Source organism: Fundulus heteroclitus, chromosome 1 (assembly GCF_011125445.2).
Source record: "Fundulus heteroclitus isolate FHET01 chromosome 1, MU-UCD_Fhet_4.1, whole genome shotgun sequence".
NCBI classification, from domain to species: domain Eukaryota; kingdom Metazoa; phylum Chordata; class Actinopteri; order Cyprinodontiformes; family Fundulidae; genus Fundulus; species Fundulus heteroclitus.
In genome coordinates, this window is record NC_046361.1 from 24283690 (window position 1) to 24309721 (window position 26032).

General features: G+C 39.0%; 1 protein-coding gene across 2 annotated transcripts in view; it reads right to left on the bottom strand.

The window, feature by feature from the left end:
- Nucleotides 1-26032, bottom strand: part of LOC105935874 (ELKS/Rab6-interacting/CAST family member 1) — a 230611-nt gene that overhangs the window by 175035 nt on the left and 29544 nt on the right. For both annotated transcript variants that reach the window (XM_036138446.1, XM_036138454.1), the window contains exon 7: nt 24182-24349. In XM_036138446.1, coding sequence (XP_035994339.1) covers nt 24182-24349 — 168 coding nt within the window. The remainder of the gene's footprint in view (nt 1-24181; nt 24350-26032) is intronic.

The following is a 26032-nucleotide window of genomic DNA, read 5'->3' on the forward strand; positions in this document are numbered from 1 at the left end:
GTGAATAGCTGAAACCAAAGCTCAGTGGATACAGAAACAGTAGAAGTGTGCATGCAAAGCAGGAGGAAACTACCAAGGAGCAAGAGTGCACACAGGTGAGCATGTCAAGATTGCCATGTGGAACAACCAATAGATAACATTATCCCCCAGGATACAATGCTGAAAGATTGCACTGCAAAAACAGAACTAAAAATAAGTAAAATATTCTTTAAAATGAGTGTATTTGTCCTTGATTTGAGCAGGTAAATAAGATGATTTGCCAATGGAATAAGATTTTTGCACTTAGAATAGGAACAATTCATCTCCATCATCTTATTTCAAGTGCAGGATGTCTAAATATCTTATTTTAGGGGTCAAAATACTCATTCCATTGGCAGATAATATTATTCACCTGCTCAAATGAAGGACACATACACTAACTTTAAGAACATTTTACTTATTTTTAGATCCGTTTTTGCAGTGTGTCCTCTATACCCTTAAGTGGCTATTACTAGAAGAAAAATCTCTCAACACACTTATTTGTTGACATTTGGAAGTAGAAAATGTTTTTTTTTTACTTAATGTTCGCTATATACATCACATCAGAGTGATGATGTAATGGACAATGTAAAGAAGGGGGATCTTTGAGTCAGATTTATCAGTTATTATTGAGAGTGTTGCACAATTGTCCCCAGTGCTGCCATGGATCACACTGCTACCTTGGTTCAGCCTCACACTTTAAAACCAACTGTATATGTATCTGACTGGGTGCAATGAGCTGGGAGACATCGGTTGGGCATCAGTATTCTGCTGCACAGTCTAAAATGATCCATACGCACATTGTTATTTTAAGCTGTCAGTGATGAGCAGAAATGCTGCTCCTTCAACAAAGGATTTAACTTCAAGCACTTTTTGTCACCTTGTACGGAGAAGGTTCATTTGAACTCAATATGTTCAACATCTTCTTCTTTTGGGTTTTCCCATTCAGGGGACACCACAGCGAGTCATCAACATCTTCTTCTTTTGGGTTTTCCCATTCAGGGGACACCACAGCGAGTCATCTGTCTCCATCTAGCTCTATCTTCTACATCTTCTTTTCTCACACCAATACCTTCATGTCCTCTTTCACTCCATCCAAAATATCTCCTCTCTGTTATTTATTGGCCTCCTGCCTGGCATATCCAACCTCAACATCCTTCCTTCTACTGATGTACTTACTATCCCTCATCTGGACATGTCCAAACCATCTCAGTCTTGCCTCTCTGGCTTTATCTCCAATACATCCAACCTACTTGGACACATTCCTTCTCCTCTTTTCCACACCCACTGTTGCTCTGGACCGTTGAACGCTTAAAATCCTCCACCTTCTTTATCTCAGCTCATGTAACCCCAGGATTCCACTTGGGTACCTTTCAATTACACACATGTATTCCATCTGGCTACGGTTAACCTTCACTCTTCTCCTTTTTAGGGAAAACCTTAATATCTTTAGATTTTCCTCCACTTGTTTCCTACTCTCACAATGTAATTTGTAAACATCATAGTTAAGGATGGGTACCTTTCACATTTGAAACGGTTCTTAGCTAATCTCTTTCTCTGAACACACTCCTGTATTTCTCCTTATTAAGTCTCCTTTTCAACTTTCCATCCAGAATACATAACAAGTACTCTTCTACCCATCTCCCAGATAAGCATTAGCTGCAGCTGTCGAGTCATCTGGATGCACCTCCTGGCCACCCAGAGCCTGTCTCAATTCTTCCCTTAAAGCCACACAACTTCCTTCCTTTTTCAGCTTCCATCTCTTTGTCCTCTGTCCTGCCTTTGTTCTCTTCTTTTTCCTCACCATCAGAGTCATTCTACATACCACCATCCTGTGCTGTCTGGCAACACTTTCCCTAATCACTACCTTGCAGTTACTGAGTTCCTTCAGGTTACATTGTCTACACAAGATGTAATCCACCTGTGTGCTCCAACCTCCTCTCCTGTAAGTCATCCTGTGTCCCAGCCTCTTCTTGAAGAGACTGCTCACTACAGTTATTTCCATCCTCTTTTGCAAAGTCTACCATTATCTGTCCTTCTGCATTCCTGTTCTGGATACTAGACCTGCCCATCACTTCCTCATCACCTCTATTTCCAGCTCCAACATGTCCATTAAAATATTCATCAGTCACCACTTTCTCATCTTTGGGGATATTCTGCATAAATTAATCTAACTCAAGCCCAGAATTGCTCATACTCCTCTACTCACAACCTGCCTGTGGGGAATACCCACTGACATCATTGAACATCACACCTTCACGTTCCAACTTTAGACTCATCGCCCTATCTGACACTCTTTTTTATGAACAGAAAATTCCTGACAAACTTTAAGATGACTCCTACAATATCTTCATATCATCACATTATAGAACAGTTTGAATCCTGCTACTTGGCCTCTAGCCTTACTACCTCTCCACTTGGTGTCCTGGACCAAGTGAAGAAGTAGTAAGGCTACCTAATCTAGTGTACCATTCCATTCAGCCACCTATTCTCCTTAAAAGAAGAAAAAGCGCCCGTCAAGGCTGTGTCACTTCACCGTTTTTATTTACACTGTACACTAATAATTTAGTGTACAGTGTAAGCATCTTCATTTTGTTCGTTGTTTAAGAGTCTTTGGTGTTTGTACCAATATAGTTGTTGTTTTTTACAGAGCTACCATAGAGTATCTACTAAGGTATGGCATCATCAGCAGGTTTGGTCATTTGATGGTAAAAACAAAGACCCAGATCTTAAACTTAGTAAAGACAGCAGGTAAAATAATGGGAATGGCTCCTCCTTCAAATTAACTTTTTGAGCAGTCCATCCTCAGACAGGTAGACAAGATTTCATGTGACTCCTCTCATATGCTTCAATCTGAATTTGTGCTACTGAACTCCGGAAGAAGGCACAGGACAACCTTATGCAAATATAACAGAAATAAACATTTGTTCGTCCCACTGTCTCTAAAACGTGTCAATGAGTGCATAGTTTAGGATGATTGTTCATGGTCTCTTATGATCTACAGCAGCAAACCAGGAGGGCAGTGGTGCTTGAAATTATTACATTTTTAAAGGTTGATTTGCACTCTGTTTTAATATTATCATTTTAGTGAAACTGTGATTTATTTGCTATTGTATATTTATTTATTATTTCACTGAGACTTATTAGTGATTGAAGCTGTAATGTGATGCAGCTGATCGTTGTATCCAAGGCAAAGATACTTTGACTCTGACATGCATCATGTCAGCCAACTCTAGTTTTCTAGACGTAGTCCCAACATTCAAAGACCCTACTCTCAGTCATTGACTTTTTTTTGCCTTTACTCTTCTCTGTCTGCCTACGGACATGTTTTCCTCCACTGGTACCATGTTGGTCACCAGCACCAGTTGCAGCTGTTGTTAACCCAGGCCTTGACCGAGCCAGTATCATGTCATTGACTTGCATGGTAAATTTGGCAAAAGTTTTATGCTGGATGCCATTTGTGACGCAACCCTCTGCATTTAGCCGGGCTTGGGACCAGCACAAAATAGGACACAGTGCCCCCTTTGAAGCTGCATTTGAACTCAATGGGTGCATATATGCTTAGTTGGGAATTTAAGAGAGACAATAAAAGTTAACTTATTAATAAATGTTCAAGAATCGCTTGAAAACATGCAAAAAGACTTAAAGATCAGACTGTTCCAGCTCAGCTTTCAAATATTTTACAAGGCATTTTCATTAATAAAGTCAACATTAAATCAAGAGGGTTTAAACTCACATTTACACAATAGCATTTGATTAAATATTTAATATTTACAACAGTATAAACAGTATTTAGTCTGTAACGCAACTGGAGTCAAAACAAAGGTTAAAAGAAGAATGTCCCCTGCCTGTGGAGACAGTCCAGTGTCTCTCTTTCTTTTAGGTAACAATGAACCTCATCATCAGTAAAGTTCACACCCCTTGTCATGCCTTCATGGTCTGCATAGGTGAATGTGACTGTAGTTTAAAGCACAGTTGGTATGACTAGAAATGTGTTATATAAATTCAATCCATTTTGTAAGGATTTGAGCCCCAATGGTGCTCTTAATCTTTTGGTTACCTTGGATAAAACTGACCTTTAAAATAAATGTAGTATAATGATAAAGTGCCTGAGCTAAGTACTTGAGAAGAGTCAGAGGTCAATAGGTTGGAAAGGGAAAAGTGTAGAACCACAGCAGACGTGCTCCATAATCAATTGAAATGCAGGGAGCAGGACACGCTGGGTTCGTTTTTTTCTGCAGATACTGTATGTATGAACATTTGTAAATTTTAAGTGTACTGTGTTTTCCTGGGTACTGCAGGTACCCCTGATGTCAAAGCATTAGAAGCAAGCCAAGAGCTCCAGGTGTAAGATGCTGAAGTGTTTATCTCATATTGCTTCTCTGGCAGACAACCAAAGTCTAATACTGAGGATGCCTCTGTCCTCCCCAAATTACATTTGCTCACACAAGCATACACACACATTAGACATATCACTAATCCTTTGTACTTCCAGTATGTGTGTGCACATTATAGGGTGTTGATGCCCATGTGGTGCTTGCTTTGCGTGCACATGCATGTGTGTGTCCACAGTATATATGACAAAAAAAAGGCAGACATCCTATGCTTCAACTTCACCTGGCAAGAAGCAATTTAGCAAAAATGTAGTAAAGGGTCAAAACAGGAAATCCCTGCTGTCACACCTGCACTAGTGTACTAAGCCATGATGGTGTTGCACAGATGCCACACTAATACCCTCTTAAAGCACTCATCGCTGCCAGAAAGCATACACAAGAAACAAGGAGAGAAAGTTACATAGGTGAGCAGGCACAGATGAATGAATGAAAACGAGAAAGGGTAAAAGCAGACAGAGTGAGGAAAGGTGGAACGAGTTTATGGCATTTCTTAAGAGTTAATTTGGCTTGAGGATATTAACACCACAGAGATGTTGTTCCCCCATGGCTCAAAGTACTCAATGAGAAGTAGCAGTAGCCCATCTGACTTCATCCGATGACATGGCCTGCAAAAGTATTTTTACCCCTTGAACTTTTCCAGTTAATCACCTTACAACCACAAGCACCAGGGTACTTTATTTGAATTGTATGTGATAGACCAGGCAAGATGGTGCATAATAGGTTTTGGTTTAAAAAGGTTTTATTATTTTATGAAGATGAAAAAATCTGACAAGTGTTGTGTGCATTTGTATTTAGCCCATGTAAACCCTTATACCCCTAAAATTCAGTCAAATTAATTGCATTTGGAAGTTATTTCTGGGTCCAGCTTTATCTAGACATAATACTGGTGAATACAAAAATCCTGTAAAGAACTCAGAGGTTTGTATATGATATTTGTAATGAAACTGCATCATGAACACCAAGCAACACAGCAGGCAGACATCATCCCGAGTACAGTACCCCAAGCTTTGAGCATCTCAATAAGCACTCTTCAATCCTTCTTACAAAAATGTAAAGGATATGACACAACTGCACACCTACCAAAACATGGCTAACCACCTAAACTGGCTGGCCAGGTAAGGAGAGCATTGAGCACAGAAGGAGATACGATGCCCATGGTAACTATGAAAGGGCTGCAGAGATCCACACGTCAAGTGGGTAACTTTGTTAACAGGACAACCATTAGGCATCCATACCACTAATCTGTATCTTTGTAGAAGAGGGGCAACAAGAAAGCTCTTGTTGAAAAAGAGCCATAGTAGCTCCCATATGCAGTTTGTCACAAGCCATATAGAAGATATGGCAAACATGTCAAACAAGGAGCTCTGTTCAGATTAGATTAAATTATATTTTTGGTCTACATGCAAAACTGTGTTTGGAGGACAAACACTTAATTACATACATATTCACAATATCTACAAAATGAAACATGGTATGGGAAAATCAATCTGTGGGGATGCTGTTCTTTAGAGTGGACTAAGAAATTAGTCATAGTTGATGGGAAAATGGACGGAGCTAAACACGGGACAATGCTGGGGAAGTAACCTATTAGAGGCTGCAAAACATTTCAGGAGGAGCAGAAGTTAATTTTCCAGCATTCAAAGACCTAATTCAACAGAGTCAGTCAGAAAATTTCGATCAAATCACCTTTGTAATAGCCAAGTCAAATTCTTAAATAAAATTGAGAATCTGTGTCAATTTTGTAAAAATTCAAAAATTTATAAATACTTAAATAGATAGATACTATTTTTGATAAATTATTGATAAAATAAATTATTATCCCCATGAAATTAAACAAAATAAGTATTCAAAAAAAGACATTTGTCTCTTATTTTGACATTTATTTATTTACCTCCAGATCTATTTATTTAATTTTTAATTATTTATTTCAAGATTAATTTATCTATTTTCCGAGACGTATTTATTTAATTTAAGATTAATTTCAACTTTGCTGCCATCACACAACATGCCAATAAGCGTCTAGACCAGGGGTGTCAAACTCATTTTGGTTGAGGGGCCGCATACAGCTTAATCTGATCTCAAGAGGGCCACACGAGTAAACTCATTGCAAGATTAAATAGAACTAATAAATGTGGACTTGTTGTTGATTTTTATATTAAGTTAATTTCACTTTTACACAATATATTATGAATAACCTCAGCGTTTTTAAAAAAAGTATGTGCAATTTCAACAATACTTTTACTCAGTTAAACATTTACTTGTGCATTATGCATAAGAACTGATCACAGTGATTATACAATGTTGAAAAACATTTATTCACATTTTTTGGAACTTAAAAACACTGTCCTGCATGACAAAATACATCAAACAGATAAAAATTAAGAAATGATTTGAATTTTTCCACACCTGAAGCTTAATCTGCTGATTAAAACACAGCGCCCCTCGTGGACAATATAGGAACTGCATATTTTCAATTAAACGAAGTACATGTTTTTTTCAATAATTGTTTTATCATTCTCTTCCTTTTATCTTGTCCACTTGTGAAAGTCAAATCTGATGAGCTCTTTGTGGCATCTTATTGCCACATTGCTAGGACACTGGAAACATTTTTTTTTTTTTTTTTTTTTATAATGATAATGCATTTAGCCACAGGGCCGGACTAAATTGTTCGGCGGGCCGGATCCGGCCCGCGGGCCGTATGTTTGACACCCCTGGTCTAGACATTTAACAAACTGTTGTCACGAGCACCAATAGCTCATCAGTTGCTTCTGCTCACTAGCCTAGCATTAACCCATCATGCTAAATCCAGCTACTGATCATGAACAGTTTGCACAAAGCTCTGCCAGCATACCAAGTTGTAACCAGTCTGTAAAAGTTTATTATTTTGGTTTGTCCCCAAACTACAACAGAGCTATCAAAGTTATACAATTATGGTCAAAGTATAAATCCAGTAAACTTTCCCATTGGCTTCCCTGTATGTCAGCTTGAGGGTTCATCCAGGGCCACAGCGGTGTGTGGGGGGCAGGCCAAGGCAATCCGCAAAGCTCTGACCAGACCCGCCCCACAGAGAAAACGACAACCCCTCATTTGAATATAAGAACATTAAATAAAAAAAGGCTTAAATAAATATTGAAATAAATAAATTGATAATTATTGAAGTAAATAAATAAAAAACAGTAAAAATGTATTTTGTAAATGTATATTTTGCTTTATTTCATGGATAGATAGATAGATAGATAGATAGATAGATAGATAGATAGATAGATAGATAGATAGATAGATAGATAGATAGATAGATAGATAGATATACATTTGAGGGAATATTTGTCAATAATGTATTTATTTATGTATTTATTTATCTATTTAATTTTGAATGAAATGCTCTCCATACTTTATGTAGGCAGGACATCTGACAAAGCTAGAGCTATTTTGTAAAGCAGAATAGGAAAGAAAATATACCTGCTAATGTGCAAAGCTGGTAGAGACATGCATCACCTAACATCACCTTTTCCCACTTTCTCTCCATTTAGTTTAGTTATAACCTTTATAAATCAGTTCGGTCCTATAGCAGCAATGATACCTATTTTTCAACCATTTATCTTTCAAAACTAATGCAAACTCCTTATAAGTATGATTATAGAAGTGTCTGTCCTGAGAGCTTTGTAAATAACAATGAATCTTTTTTATTTACTTGTGAATTTGGGGTGAGGGTGGTATAACAACTCTACCCGGTATTAAAAAAAAAAACACTGGAAAAAGAATTGAAACCAGAAAGTAATGAACTAAACACATATCTAATATACAACATTTTGGTAACAAAAGTTTGATGCTCCTCACTCAACACCACATTATTTAAAAAATTACCCTAATATGCATTCAAGATTCTGCAGTTGATAAGATGATGATTCTTGGCCACATGTGGGTTTTATTTCAATTGGCACAGATACACGCTATTCTAACACATGCATGCACACATGCATACATTCTACAATAATATCAGCATACATGTATCCATAATCTCACATGCAACATGCATGAATGCTGATACATATGCGGGCTCTAATTCCCTCAGACTTCCTTCTCTCGTGCTTACAATGACAGGCAAATGTGGATGTTGGAAGCTTGTTAACAAAGCAAAACAGGGGCTTAAAGAAAACAGCTTCACTGTTTGTCCTCAACTCCCTTTTCCATGCATCAGATTTCATCATAAAAGTTTTTCTGGCAGGCAAATCTGCAGAGGTATTGGTGTCATTGCCTGTGTTTGACCGCAATAAGCAACACAGAGACAATATGATTATACCACAGTCTAAACTGCAGAACCAGAAAGACCACAGCAAAGGCCTGGGAGTTCACCAAAAGTCTCATAGTAATATTTGTACACTGATTCACCCACCTTTGTGTCCAGTGCCATGAAAAGAGTCTTTGGCCAATTCCTCATAAATCCAAATCGAAGTCTTTAAACCATAATGACATTCATAGAAATGAATTAATCACCAAAAGCTAAAATTGTAAATGAAGAAAAATCTTGAGCTCATGTGTGCCTTTACACAACGCTGTCAGGAGCTATTCACTTTCCTGGCTGTGTGACATCCCTCAGGCCTGTGTAAATACAGCTAAAGTGCCCTATTAGACATCGTCTATTTAAAGTTTTTGTGCGGGAAAATTAATCTTTCAAATTTATGGCATAATACTTGCCTAATTCATGTTTTTCAAACCAATTATTTGACCATGTCTGGTTTGAATCACTGCAAGATGAAATAAATATTTATTTAAAAGATTATTCAAGATTACCATTGTCCTACATACGTTACATACATTCATCTAAATATCTATTTGCTAAAATGTAGATATTAAAGAGAATGCAAAAAGCTCTTATGCTATGAATAAAGAAGATAATTAATATGGACTAATGGGTTTAAGAAGCTGGTTTTGCTCAGGCAAATCTCTGTCTTATTAAAGACTGGTGAAAGGTGATTCTAAAACTGCTTTATCCAGCTTATAGAATACCTATACCAACAGCATATGCACTGTACTGCCTGAAACAGATGGTATGTGGGCACCTGACTTCAGACAATGCTTACGTACATGAGCATAAGGGGGGTATTGTAAAATAATCCGTGGTTTTCTGATAAGTCAACAGAAACTTATAGTACATGTTGGGAAATACTGTAAAAACCTCAAACAATAACCAAGGCAAGGCATGTTGAGTATTAATTCTCATAATAAAAGCAAATAGTAAAATACAAGACATGCTTATTTTGACACCTGTTTTTGTAAAAGATTATTATGTTAAATCAAAATAAAAAAAATCAGTAGTTGGTATGATAGATCACATTTAATTGGCTGGTTACAATGTCTATTGCTGCCAGAAGAAGGTACAGATTTTTAAATCTAATATATTTATTTAAACAGGGGAGGTTGTTTTTAGCCAATGGTTGACCTTAGCTGAAAACAACATGCTTATTTGGTCCTTTGGAGAACAATACTTGCTCACTCCTTTCAAAATGTAGGTCTGAGTCAATGACAGCTCCAACCTCTCTTATGTGCTCTCAGTTTTGTACCCTTATTGAGTTTAGCTTGTAGTTTTGGGGCCAAAATAATGCCTTCTGTATTTTCTGCATTAAGATGGAGAAATTTCTGACCCGTCTATGGACAGACCCACTCTGACTATAAAGGATGGTGATCATGTGGTGGCACAAAAATACATACATATTTATTGTGTATACGCACACACACACACACACACACACACACACACACACACACATTAGGTATGGTATTTCATCTTGGAATAGGGGGAAGATTCCATCACTCCTCTTTTAGAGTACATCTGCCCTATGACAGGGAAGACAACCTGATCCACCATACAGTTTTTCCTAAACCAACCTTTACAATCCCAAGAGATAGTTTTCCCTCTGTCCAGCTAAATTAAACTTAGGGCACCAGCATGAATGCCACATTGCTGCACCCCTCATATCCTGTTTACACCCACACCATAACAGGACCAAGGCAGGTGATGGCAGGAAAGAATCTAGGAAGAGCAGGTGATAAGCAGAGATTCTAACAGGCTGCTCACAGCAGGGATGTTGGCCAGTATAGGCAGATGACAGGCTGAATGGACTGGAGGCAGAGAGCAGATCCGTGAGATGGGCGGAGGTCATACACGGTAGAGCAGCAGAACCAAAATGAACAATCCGAGGGGCGAGGCAGTAATCCAAACCAGAAAACAGTCAAAGTCCTGAGAAGCGTTAGAAGATTGATGAGCTATCCAGAGGGAACTGGGCGAGCAGAGAATCAAGAACAGGCAAATAGGTCAGACTGGGCGGTGGACATAAATGCAGGAAGGCAATTCACACAAGGGTTGAAGATGATCTGGCACTGACTGGCTGTGAGAGGCAGGTAAAAAAAGGCAGAGACAGGTTGAATGACTTCCAGGTAATTAGAGTCAGTGCAGGTGAAGCTGCTCCACTAATTAGCTGAGTGGAGCAGAGCAGAAGGTGGAGAACAGCCATCCAGCCCAAAACAACAGACAACACAGAGGCTGCATGATACTCTAGCCTTAAGAAAATCAATATTTCTAATTGTCAAAAAGCATAAATTAGTCCCCATCTCTCAAGAAAGATCTAAACCAGTTTGATCAGTACCATAAAACCCCACCCAAGGGATTTTCAGTCGATCAATCAGTATGTTATGATTAAGGTGTGAGTTTTTCCTGGGCCCTGTGGTGATACTTCTTTCTCCCACTTTAAACATATGAAAACTCCAGATTAAAAAATGGTTGTATCATAGACTAAATAAACAAGCAAATGCATTAAAAAGTTCTTCATAACGTCCACCACACCCAGACAAGATGACATTAGGTCAGATCTGTCCGGAAATGAGTGCCATTCCCTGTCCTAAGGCTCAACCTGTGTGTCATTTGAGGGATGTCTTAAAAGTTAGGTTGAGGAAACAGTCTGAGCTCTGATCAGGAATTGTATAAACGGACAGATCACCTGAGGGGCCAGCAGAGGATAATAAGCGGATGTGAACTGCCTCACAGCAGGGGCTGCAGGGTAGAGAGAGGGACCTGGTCGCCTTGTACACCGCAACATCTGTTGATAAAACTTTAGCAGCACAGCTGTCTGCCCACAGGCTATAAAAGGAACATGGGAAAACACAGTGGAAACCAGAGACCCAAAAGAGGAAAAGATTACACACAAAGGTGATTAAGAAAACCTAGAACATAAGCATTGTCTAAAAGAATGATTTCTTCCAAAAGTGAGTAATTTTCTTTAGGACTTAGCGGATGAATAAATAATACCATAATTCTTGAAGTTTCACTCTGAATGCATTTATACTGGCTCAAATCTCACACAGCTGCCTCAACCCTTCTTGAATCTTCTAACCACTACCAACCAACACGATGCACATCCACAAATGTAAAGGAAGATATGCTGGGATGGATGGATGGAAAGAAAACTCACTTTTTCTGGCGTCACTCCCAAACAATCAGTGAGCATGTAGATAAGAAAAAGATGCCACACTGCAGTGGTACTCTAACAGTGAGTTTTAGGGATTATTTTGCCATTTGGTGGCAAGATTTATATTTTTTGACAGGTGACAATGTATATTTTATTGGCAAAGAAGAGACAAAAAAAAGTTTACAATTTATTAACATTTCTAAGACATCCCTACCATAGGGTCCAGAAATGTGTTTACATGGGCTAACACATTAAAAATTGTGTTCACATGCTTACTGTACTTAATTCGCTGTACAAACCATTAAACATCTCACCTCTATTATGACCCTGGTAACTCCATTTTATGGCTTTTCCACATATCCTCTGAAGAACATGCAGGGACTTTATTTTGGACCATACCGTGTTTGTTCTAGTCAGCTCAGTGGTGTGCAATTCACACTAAATTCCAAACCACACCAATCCAAGAACTCAAGATCATGCTGTTGGGCCTGAGAACAGTGACCATGGTCTGGCAAGTTCGAATGAAGCCATGTTAAAACTAGCCCACAACACTTGGGACTCATTAGAAGAGCTCCAGGAATCAGTGTGTAATTTATCATTAGTGGTCAACCTAAGCTAAAAACAGAAGAGAAGTTTTCCAACCTCAATCTACAAGTCCCTGTTCATTTTTGAAAGTTCTCACCTAAGCTTTAATTGTTGCCTATCTGTGATTCTAATATTATAAACAGCTGTGAGTTGGGAATGGGGAGAAAAGAAGGATAAACATGATAGAAACTGGGGGGTGGGGGTGATGGAGATGGAGACAATCTGGACAGGAGAAGCAAAAACAAACGAGGCAAAAAGAAAGAATGAAAGAAAGAATGAACACACCAGGGGCACAATCCATGGTGTACCGCAACCAGGTTGAAACCACATCTTGTCTCTGCCTCACTAGCAATATGAACCATCAATCAGCAAGGAGAAGGAAAAATCAACATTAATAGACCAGCAGGGACCACAGTACATTGTACCATTGCATAATTCACTGACAAAAGCCTATAAACATTTCAATCTATTAAGCAGCTCAAACATCTCACTTTCACTTCCTCTTGTCGCTCTATCTGTCCATGAATTATTCCCTCTAGCACATTTTTATTCTCTTATTGTTTTCGCTATTTATCACTGTCACTGTGGTCAATGTTAGCAAGTTATTCGACTCATTTATACCTTTTTCGAGTCATTACATTTCAACCTCAAAATCAAAACTCAGTAGAGGTCTTCTGGCAGACAGACAGGAAATGCTAACAAAAGAGAACACAAGAAAATCAAAGTTAAAAAAAACTGAGAAGAAATATCAATGACCATGTTAAAAGAAAAACATTGTCTCATGCTGACAGATATATTTTTCCTTAAAACTCAGATGGGTTCCTATAAATTCAATGGACTTAAATTTCAGGCATGGAAATAGAACATCTTAGGCATTAACTAAGAAAACCTATTTAAAGCAATGGGTATGAGTCTGAAATTCTGTTCATGAGAAAAGGGAGAATAGGGACCTGTGAATAGCTCTGATGACTTCTCACTCCAGAAAAAAAAAAAAAAAAAACTTCCTAGAATTCTTCACCAATCTCCAAATTTATTCTGTGATATAACTTTAGAGACAAAGGATAATACAGTATGTATACTAATTGAAGTCAAGACTCATGGCCTTTTAATTTAATGATTTAGTTATCATTTATCATCAACAAAAATCACCAGACCAGATGAATCTGATGGGAAGAATGGTACAAAGCATATGGGACTGGCATTTTCACAGTGAAAGACAGTGAACAATACTGGGGTTTAACAATCTGAGACCACCTTCACCCTATCACATGTCTGCCGTTACTTGCAACCTCTCATCAAGATATGCTGCTTTAAAGGAACAATACCTGAATATATTTTCAAATGGTTAAGAAAAATGCTTTTTACACAATGTTTTGAGTTAAAGGCGTAGTTTGATAATAACAACTGACTAATTGAGCGAGTCCAAGCCTTTTTTTAGCAGGAATAAGCAGCAAACTGGAGACAACCTGGGGACAACTTTTTCTGCCGTTGCTAAGCAGCTCCTCCAGTGCGTGCACGACAGGGTATGTTAACAGAACAGCATGGCACGCATGTAAGCATTGACTATTCACAGTAAAATATAATGTACCTAAGACATAGCCATTTATGTCAAAGAAAACAAGGGAAAGCCTTCCACAGATCTTTTTGGCCATGCCAATACATTTATATTAGTGTTGCAACTCATGTAAGCCATATTCACCACACTTGTGCTCCACTGTAACAAAATTTAAGAAAGTTATACATTCACATGCTGCCCTATGCAGACACCCGATTAGCATAAGAATTTTCAGATTCACTGTATGCCTGGAGGGACTAACATGGAGCTCTGTTCAGATTATTTTAGCTAATAGTGTTTTTACTACTGGGAGCAGTCATGTACCCTGCTTAGAGCAATTCAAGATGGTCAGGAGATCATAATGACAAATGACAAAATTACACAATGGTATTCTAAATATGAAACCCTTTATCCTAGTACACAGGCAGTATGTCTGTTTTTATTTGGTTTTTGATATTACTCTGGTATGTCTTAAAATTAACTTTTTCTTTGGTCACAGAAACATCTTTGAAGAAGCTGGATGGATTACAAAATCCAATATTGTGCCTTAAACAAATTGTCAGGTGTACCACAGTAAAATAAAAAGCAAAACACATTTAATAAGAATTCACCTAGCTTGGTGTTCTATCTCCTTTAGCTTGCAATGCTTCCTGTTATCAGACGCTTCCAGTAATTAATTGTAATGCAAAATTAGAAGCTGTTTACATAGTTGGATTGTTTTGATTACATATCTTCATATGAATTGGAACTGTTTGTTTTATACATTTTTTTGGTGGCTGGCTTTGGACAAGATATGTTTTCTTCACACAATGAAAGCACCAGAAAAGCAAAAAAAAATAAAAATAAAAATGAACTTGTTCTCTTCTTTTTTATATCTAGTCAGAAGAAAAAACTTAAGTTTCCTTTCTGAGTTATTAATGCCCCTGGCTCAGACTCTGACGATGTATTGAGTCAAATCCAAGAGTTACATTTATCTCAGTAAGCAACCTCTTGCAAAACGTCAGGTTTATAAAAGGAACATGTCAATCCAAAAATAATAATGATTTTTACAAAAGTAATTTATATTGTCTGAAATATATAAATTGAATACTATTTCTTGCATAATCATATGCTGCTTTTTAAAGATAGAAAACAAATATTAAAAGTAGGAAAGATGGAAATTAGTCATAGATAGCCTACATGAAACAATGTTTCAAGGTTAGACATAATTGTATTTAAAATAAAGCAAATAAAATCTTACTTATGTTATCAATTAACTTCAGGTAAATAAAAACTTGCAGTCCTACTGAGTTGTTTTTCCCAATATTCTATAGGTGGTCATCATATTTAAAACAATTTTTGTGTTGAGAACTGAAACCAGGTCAAACTTATGTGGCAGTGTAGCTATGGGCTGTTCTCTTGTTCCCTGGGTTTGTTAAATATGCAGAAAGGTCCCTGATAGGTTACCCGATCTGGTAGAGTATCATTACAGCCCTGCATTGTCCTGATCAGCACATGACAGGCACACACACACATCTTACTGTATTAAAGGGTTAAGTTTCCACAGACTCTGGCAGACCCACATAGCTACCACAAAAGTGTACACTCATTATTTTCCACATTTTCTAGTTATCTGAAGACAGATTCAATCACACCCATTTAGAAGCTGTCCTTAACTTTGACTGACAAATAAATACGCTTCCATTTTCTCATTCCTTTGCATACAGTGGCTTCTCTGTTCTTTGGCCAGCCATCTTTTAGTCCCATCCTGATGGGAACTGATTTTACAGTGTCTTTGATAAAAAGAAGTTTGGCTTTGGAACATACCAGTCACTAGTTTTCATGGTAAAAATCAGCTATGAACAATATACCCTTTTTTATAAAGATTTCTAATGCACTAGTTGCATAAGTTTGAAAACGTTGGTCTGAAAGCTGAAGATCCAATACTACTATGACTGGAAGAGAAGGGGTGTCCAGAGAGAATGGCTGTTCTCTCTTGCTGAATGACAGGCAGCAGAGGAATGCATTCCAACAACTGGCTCACTACAGCACACTGAATATCTTTAGTCATCCTCTGGTTTGCCCACTTAGTTTAGGAAACTCGAGTCATTCCAAAGAAGGGGGAGATGCCACTTCAATAGCGGGAAAAATTACTCCAGACCGGAGATGTGAGTCGACTAATCAGACCTGACAACGTATGTTTTTTATGTGTTTATGGGGCTGTGTGTGCTCAACTGTGTGTTTGTGTATGTGTGACCGGATCTGATTACAAGTCCTTAGCAGTGCCTTATGAGAAGTGCGAAGAAAGGCCAGAGTGCAGTGTTACACATGAAATCAACAATAGTATAGCTTTCTCTCTTCAATATAAAATGTAAGACAAATCCATAAACAAACACATGTGGATATTAAACAATATGTTAGTGCATACAGCACCTATCCATATTCCAGTTCTGGTATCAAATTGAAGATACTCTAAATTGCTTTTTGCAACAAATACACATTTATATTTAGTATGAAGGTACTCCATCTGGTACTGTTTCATTATATAGTCATGTGAAAATAAGGAATAGTAAAAATTGGACAGATTACACAACCAGTCAAAAGTTTGGATTCAACTTTATAATTTATTGGCTTTTCCTTATTTTTGTGTCTTTCTACGTTGCAAATACATAGTGAAGACATCAAAACAATGACTCAAAAGTATATAGATTTATGGATTAAACACAAACTTGTTAAATAACTCAACATATCTTTCTAAACATCCCCAACTTTAGTTTGATCACTGCATTGGTCACTCTTGGCCTTTTCTCGATGAGTTTCATGAGGGTTAGTCACCTGTAATGGTAACTTTTTACTGGTAGTCCGGTAGTCTCTCTCTCTCTCTCTCTCTCTCTCTCTCTCTCTATATATATATATATATATATATATATATATATATATATATATATATATATATATATATATATATTAGGGCTGTCAAAATAACGCGTTAATTTCGATTAATTAATTTTAAAAAAAATAACACAGATTAATCAATGTCGTATAGCAGGGGTTTTCAATAGGTGAGGCACGCCTCCCCTGGGGGGCGCCAAAGAGTCACAGGGGAGGCGCATGAAGACAGAGAAGAAGACACCGCTGCCGCTCAACTATGTAGCGATATTTGTGCCTTCTGTTTGAGCACGCAGGAACCAATCCAACCGCGCAGTGAAACAACTCTCAACGCTCAAAACCGGTCTGGCACGGTCTGAAAAACTCCTCTCAACCCACTGTCCTCGCGGTGAGTTCCATCTCTGCTCGCGCGCTACTTTGCTCGCGCACACCTGCTCATTCCACGCTCAACACCAGCTGTGCGCTCTCTCGGCTGTTAAAGCCTATCACAGTTTTTTTCCCCATCCAATCAGAGTATGGCTTGCAAATACTGCATTCAGATGAATTAAATCAAAATGCTGCAGCCTTTGGCAGAAATTACTAAACATCACCGTGGGATTGAAGAAAAACAACTAAAAAGTGTAATATTTTCGCCTAAAGTATTTACGTTGAATCATTTCACAGCAAAAATTATGTGCAATTAATTTAGATTAATTAATTACAGAGTATGTAATTATATATCCAATCCATCCATTTTCCAAACCGCTTAATCCCTCATGCTGGTGCCTATCTCCAGCATTCAGTGGGCGAGAGGCAGGGTACACCCTGGACAGGTCGCCAGTCTGTCACAGGGCAACACAGAGAGACAAACAGGACAAACAACCATTCACACCTAAGGACAATTTGGAGAAGCCAATTAACCTAACAGTCATGTTTTTGGACTGTGGGAGGAAGCCGGAGTACCCGGAGAGAACCCACGCATGCACAGGGAGAACATGCAAAATCCATGCAGAAAGACCCAGGGGTGTACTTGAACCCAGGACCTTCTTGCTGCAAGGCAACAGTGCTACCCACTGCCCCACTGTGCAGCCCGAGTATGTAATTAATTAGATTACATTTTTTAATCGATTGACAGCCCTGATATATATATATATATATATATATATATATATATATATATATATATATATATATATATATATATATATATATATACTTTCAAAGTTCTCTGTTTCCGTGCTCTCTAACTCTACTTCACAGGTGGTTGCAGTTGACAGGTTGGCGTGGCCCGCACCTGCGTCTCATTAAGGAACCCTCATCTCTGGCTTAAAAGGAGTGCACAGACAGCTGGAAGACGCCAGAGTGTTACCCCGTCGTGGTATGTCTAGGCCCTAGATCTGTCTCCCGAGTTTTGTACCTGTGAGTTTTTATAAAACTCTCCTGTCTTCTCCAGTTTTGTCGTGTTTTGGATTTACTCACATGTGTTGGCTCCGTGCTCTGAGGACCAGTCGTCCGAATCCCCGCCACTCAGATTTTGCTCTGTTATCTCCACTCACACTCCCTTGGTGATACCAGGCCGAGCATGAGAACCCCCTTCCTGGATTCACCTGGTTTGTCAGTCACACTTTGGTTCTTCCAGCTGCTCTTCCTGCCCCCCGCCTGCATTACATCTGCCAGCCCTCCTGTCACTCAACCACCACCTTACATCAGAGAGTTACGGTCACTGAGTTCCCTTTTCACTCATCCCCCCTGGACAGGTCTCCCCATCCAAACGGTAAGCAGTGCCGCTTCTGGAACATTTCCCCCTGGTTCGATCCTCTGTAAACATATCCTCTTTCTTCCCGCAGTCGTTCCAGCTCTGACGTTCAGACCTCGCCTGTGGAACACAGTGTGTGCTTTCCCTTTAAATAAACACCTTAAGACTGTTACTGCTTCTGTCTGTGTCTGCATGTGGGCCAAACACTTAAAAACCATGACATATACTGGTTCTGAATGAATGAAATATTCCTATTAAATGTTTTGTTCTTTACATAGTTGAATGTGCTGACAACAGAATCAAATAAAATAAATTATTTATATAATGCAAATCAAATCTATTAGGAGGTCTGGATTTGGAGCCACACTCAAAGTCAAAGTGGAGAAACACACTTGAGGCGGATCCAGCTTTGATGTACTCTCCTTAAAACAAGTCAAAATGAGGTTCAGTAGTGTGTGTGGCCTTCATGTGCCTGTATGACTTTCCTACAACGCCTGGGCATGCTACTGATGAGGTAGCGGATGGTCTCCTGAGGGATCTCCTCCCAGACCTGGACTAACGCATTCAACTCCTGGACAGTCTGTAGTACAACGTGGCATCGGTGGATGGAGCGAGACATGATGTCCCAAATGTGCTCAATTGGATTCAGGTCTGGAGAACAGGCGGGCCAGTCCATAGCATCAATGCTTTAGTCTTGTAGGAACTGTTGACAGACTCCAGCCACATGAGGTCTAGCATTGTCTTGCATTAGGAGGAACCCAGGGCCAACCACACCAGCATATAGTACCTAATGGCAGTCAGACTACCTCTGGCGAGCACATGGAGGGCTATGCGCCCCCCCCCCCCCAAGGAAATGCCACCCCGCACCATTACTGACCTACTGCCAAACCGGTTATGCTGGAGGATGTTGCAGGGAGCAGAACATTCTCCACAGCATCGCTAGACTCTGTCACGTCTGTCACATGTGCTCAGTGTGAACCTGCTTTCAACTGTGAAGAGCACATGGCACCAGTGACAAATTTGCTAATCTTGGTGTTCTCTGGCAAATACCAAATGTCCTTCACGGTGTTGGGCTGTAAGCATAACCCCCACCTGTGAATGTCGGGCCCTCATACCACCCTCATGAAGTCTGTTTCTGATCGTTTCAGTAGACACATGCACATTTGTGGCCTGCTGGAGGTCATTTTGCAGGGCTCTAGAAGTGCTCCTCCTGTCCCTCCTTGCACAAAGGCGGAGGTCTCCTGGTACCGCCTCCATGCTCTGGACACTACGACACAGCAAACCTTCTTGCCACAGCTCGAATTGATGTGCCATCCTGGATGAGCTGCACTACCTGAGCCACTTGTGTGGGTTGTAGACTCCATCTCATGCTACCACTAGTGAGAAGTGGTCTGTGGTCACCACCTGCAGAACCACTCCTTTATTGAGGGTGTCTTGCTAATTTCCTCCAGTTTCCACCTGTTGTTTATTCCATTTTCACAACAGCAGATGAAATTGATTGTCAATCAGTGTTGCGTGTTAAGTGGACCGTTTTCACAGAAGTGTGATTGACTTGGAGTTACATTGTATTATTTAAGTGTTCCCTGCATTTTTTAGCAGTGCATGTACGTGTGTATATACATGAATAAGACAAAACTAGGCATCAACAGGCCCTATACTATAATTTAATATAATATTATATAATATATATATATATATATATATATATATATATATATAGATAGATAGATAGATAGATAGATAGATAGATAGATAGATAGATAGATAGATAGATAGATAGATAGATAGATAGATAGATAGATAGATAGATAGATAGATAGATAGATAGATAGATAGATGCATCTGTTGGAGCCACTTCTACAGTGTGGGGGTTACAGGATCATACTAACAGTGCCAAATTCACATCACCTAAGAGGTCCTCAAGAGGCACTTCAGTTAACCTCTCAAGCTGATGTTGGGGTTGACAGACTCTTAATGTAGCTATGATCTTATCTCAGACGTTCTCACAGTCAGTTGTTCTCCCATCATTGGAGCTTGGAACCCAATATCCGGGGGTTTGATTTTAACTCCCCCATCTGACCGTGTGTCCTGAGTCCTACTTGCCATAGCATTCATGTGTTGTATCTCCAGCGTATCTAGTTGTGAAAGCAACTGCCGTTTGTTGGATGTTGGAACCCTGAGCTATCTGTTTTGCTGTTAGTTTAGAGTGGGGTATGCTGGTAAAGATTCTCAGTCATCCAGGTCATGGTCATTCCAAAAAAATAAATAAATAAATAAAATAACTGGACTTTTTTTCCAAAGTTTGAGTACGTTGACATTAAGATAGAAAAAAAACAAACAGAGGAGGAGGACTTAGGTTCCAACTCTCAAACTCTCAACAGAGCGGAAGACCCGCCCGGTAGGTTAACAAAAACATTGTTCACTACGGATTATTTTGGTGTTTTTGTCTTGTTAAAATGGGTGGGGGTGTCGGCGACATTGCAGCGTGAACACAGACGTACTAGCGCGCGTGAACAGGGGCGTAATGCAGCCGCTGTCTGAACATTATTGCACACTGATTGCATGAAGAAAACTAAAATGATGCGGCGTGCTGCTGCTGCAGCGGATCGACTCCGCTTCTCCCGGCCCCGTCTAGCGATCGCCACCTCCCCTCCGCCGCTATTTAAGTACAACAATGACTAGTGCAGAATTAAGTTGTATTTACCGGAGATGAAGTGTAGACTGCAAATTCTGTCGGGGTATGATGGCTACCCCAGTCCAATGGGAGTGTCTGCCTGCGCTCTTTTCATTGAAATTATCCATTTCTTTCTTCTTTCTTCGTCCTTCGGTAAACGACAGAAACGTACATCTGACGATTTGGAATGCCTCTCTGTGCAACCGGGAGCACAGCAAGTCGTAGGCATTGTTTAGATTCCAAAAATAAACGAACTAAAAGTACGCTCTAAATCACCTGTTTTGTCATGTAATAGACGAGAACAGTACTGTTTTTTGCCTACCAGTGGGACCCGGATGTAGCGCATGACGTGACGCGTGAACTGGTCTATAGCGTTGATTCCTTCCAATTATCACCTCAATCCCCACCTCCATTCGGGTGATCAAAACATCGCTCTTGTAAGCCAGGCCAATAACGACCCTAAAGACTCCCCATTGCAGAGGCGTGGACCAGTTTTAGTTTAATTTGCTAGCCAACAATGACTTGTAAACGACTCCCCATTGCTAAGGGGGTGGACCTGTTTTGGTTCAATTTGCATGTTATCTAAGCCATTACAAGGCCTTTGTTGGGCAGTACTACAAAGCTTGCAACTCCACACTTCTCCTGACATTTTGAATTCAGAAAGCTTTCTGAATAGGAAGCAAAACATCTTCAAGCTTCGGAAAAAAAGTCCAGTTGTTTTGTTTTTAACTTTTCTAGAATTTAGACTGGGGGTATCGAAGCATCCATGTTTCCCACAGTCTTTTCATGTAGCCTTGCTGCCTAGGGTTACTGGAGTACTAGCATTCCAATAGCATTCCAGTAGACCATTTGTCGCTCATAGTGCCCAGGTTCCTCAACAGTTAGCAGACCTTATTTGACCGGGAGACGTCTGAGCCAGCATGGGTCTCTGTTTATTCGCGTCTGTGTGTGTGTGTGTGTGTGTCTGTGTATATCAGTTGAGACCCTCTCCACACCAAATGAACAGGCTTTGGGCATACAAATTGTATACTCCTTAAAAGCCAACAAGGACAAAATATAAGCAGAAACGATATGATTGATGAATACTTTCTAAAGCTTGAAGAATTATAAGTCCTAGTACAGCATGTGTCCCTGGAGCACATTCTGCCGTGATGACACAACATTTCTTGAAGTTGCAGCTTTGCTTTTAGAGCTGTTAAACATGGACACAAAGACAGCCACCCACTGAAAAGCATTTCTTTTAAGTATGATGTATTCAGCGAACAGCAAGAGCCAACATTCTTTGCACATGTATCAACAATTAAGCCTAATTTTGGCTCAAATTGCTTCCTGTAATGATGAGTGGACATACTTAGCAGGCCACTCTCAACTGCCAAACACTGAGATCTGAAGTATCAGTTCCAAGTCAAAGAGATTGACGGAGAAAAAAAATGGTAAATGCTTGAATACACACATACAAACCCAACACACACACATCTTACATGCATGCTTCTCCACACCTCTGCAATCAACCCCTTTCCATTTGTAACAGCTGTAATAAAACCGTTAAAGCCATAAAGCTTTAGACATTTCAAACATGACCAAAAGCTGCCAGCTTTCTTCAGCTTGCTGACTGACCCACCCACATGTACAAACATGGTGGAGGAGAAAAGAAGCCACACGCATTGATAGCTTTCCACCCACCTCAATGCCCAAAAGAAAGGCAGAAAATATGAAGGGAGAAGGTAGAACAACCTCAACCTGTTCACGTGTGCAGTTTCTTTCTGTCAGATCAAAATAAACTGAAACACCTCAAACCAACTATGTAAATGTGGTCATCGCTCTAATTTTGTATAAAAAAGCAAAATATTGCCTCCAGTTATTTTGCTCCTAAGTCACAAATTTAAACCAAAAAAACAAAAGCACAGTATGATAACACATAAGCAAAATACTAAAACCTTAAAATGGAGCACCTGATGACTCCTAAAAATGCCCGGGAAATGAACTGCTTTCTAATTATCCCAGATTGTGCTATAATAATACTAAAAAGTGTGTTCTTTCTAGACATATTTCTATCTATGTGTATTGCAGGAAGCTGGGATGTCGCTGTGTATCAGCCGATATCATTCTGATCAGGATCTGCTGTGTCTTAATCTATGACATTTTACCTCCTAAGGGAATATAAAAACATATTTGTGTAAGTTGCATTTATTCCTCCAAATAGAAAAGCTAAAACAGCAGCTAGCCACATTTCAGACTGTGTTCATTTCCACAAAATACACCTGATGCTTATATGCCTACTCTTGGTGATATCAATCATTGTAAATAGGATGCAATTCATCCTGGCATTGATAAATGTGTTAAATATAGCACCAAGAATGACAATATTCTTGTTAGTTGTTATGGTGACATAAACATGCATATACAACCAGAGCAAGACCTCCTCTCACCCAGACCATTACGTGGTTCATCTTCTTCTTAGCTATGAAACCTTAACTGCACATGCTTCAGGTGTGGTCATTGGACGAAATAGAGGAGCACAAAGAATGCTTTTTATGTACAGAATGGGCTATTTTCTTTAAGAATCCAAAGATGAATGCAGGAGGCCTTCGAGGGCCTGTTGATGAATAGTTTTGTCTAAGCATGGTTTTGACTCAACTGAATGTATGTGAAGTTGACTGGATGCTGATGTAGTGATGAGTGTTTTGTTAATATTTATGAGCTTTTGAACTTATTAAAAAGATTTTCTATGCTATTTATTGAACATTTTAATGTTTTATTTTGTGGACTGGTTGTTGCGATAGCATCTTTCTCCTGTCCAGAAACAATTTCTCTATTAAGAAAATCTTGAATCTTGATAATTTACATACCTGGTAATCTATTCGCATTATTGAATGTACACACTCTCACCTCTGTCTGCAAAGTGTTGGCGCGCTGCTCTTTGGCACTGAGCGACTCTTTTAGCACTTCGATGTGTTGCTTGTAGTCCGAGTTCTGATTGGTCAGGGTCTCTAGTTTGGTTTGCAGAGCCTGCATCTCTGAGTCCTTCCTGTTCAGGTCCTGCTTCATCTGCTCTGTCTGGAAATCACACAAAAACAAATCTATTTATTGCATTACACCAAAAATGGCTGATTGGTGTGTCAACTTGAAGACATCTTGTATTATTTTTTTTTCAGTTTACTCTACTGTTAAAAAAACATAATTTCATTACAACACGCAGGACTTTATGAAATGTTCTTTCTCTCTCTCTTCTTGTATAATGTAGAAAAAAGAAAGTATTTACAATGAGTAATATAGACCAAATTATAAGTGACCCCCATCCACACTTATTAAATAACAATGGTAAACAAGGGTGATTTTTTTTGTTGTATAACCTCAAAGGAAAATGCTTCAATTTGATTAAATGAATTTAATAGGGAAAAGCACGAAAAACTAATAGTTTATTACAATACTATTGAGATCTCAAATAATTTCTATAAAAATAAGTGTATTTGAAGTGGTGATTCTTTTCACAATTTTTTTACAGCTGATTAGCATTTCAAGCCCTACTTCTTTCCAGGGTGCTTAGCACAATCCAATTATTTTAGCCATTATTTAATAAAAGGGAACAAAAACAGAATGTGTATTTAAATAGGTGGATGAGATCTTTCAAGGATATGAAATGGCAACAATAATATAGCTATTGTGTTATCAATCCTCACTCAGAAGTACTAGGTCAGTTGTGTTGAAATGGTAAATCAAACAGTAGAAAATCATTGAGGGAATCAGACTGACTGTTTTGGAAACCCATTAACATAAACATAACAGAAAACTACACAAGAAATCAAACACACCAACAAAAGGAGGTTTATCTGCCGAGTAGAAAAATACTAGAGTCATTGTAGGTGCTTCCAAAGAGAGGTTCTTCCAAAGAGAGGTTTCTCAAATTCAATGAGCAGGTTCAATACATAAAAAAAGAAATTTAGACTGAACCAGACATTGTCCAATGGTCCATGAAGGTCGAACAGAGGCAGAAAGAATTGCAAAATCAGTGGAATGTTTGCAAAGGCGTAGTTAAAACGGGATCAGAGATGTGACAAGAATGAGACATAAGGAAATGGACGAGCAGAAGACTTAACGTTATATTAAAAAAAAAACAGACTAATATTTTAAATATTAGTAAATAAAAAAAAAAACAATCAAACAGTGGAGAGGCTAAAAAAACAAGTACTTCTTGTTCTGTGATCCAAGGCAGTAGGGGGGGCATGAGGAAGGTGGGAGCTGGTCTGATGGAAGACACACATGGTGACAATGCCTGCTCCTACAGAAACACAGAGACAAGACAACAGCGACCACTAAACTAAAGTTCTAATTGTGTGTACAGAAACAATGTTCTGATTCACACAACCAAGGCTTTTGAAAGGGTAAAGCTCTACAAGAGTAGCTTAACCTCTTAAAGCAGTCCTCAAGGGCTGATGTCCTGCAACTTTTAGACGTGTGTCTGCTTCAATATACCCGACTCAAACATCTACTCATTGGCAGAGCTCTGTAGAGCTGGACTGCATACTAGTCAAATAGTTTAGCCATTTGAATTATGTGTGTAGCAAAAGGGACACAACTAAACATTGCAGGACATCTACCCTCAAGGAATTGAATTTGTGACCACTATTTCAAAGTATTTACCATACTATGTTACCAAACAGTTTTAAAGTGTTTGAACAGATCTAAATCCATAGAGGAAACTAGGTAGGACAGGGACAATGTCCTCTCCAGTTTCTCTAA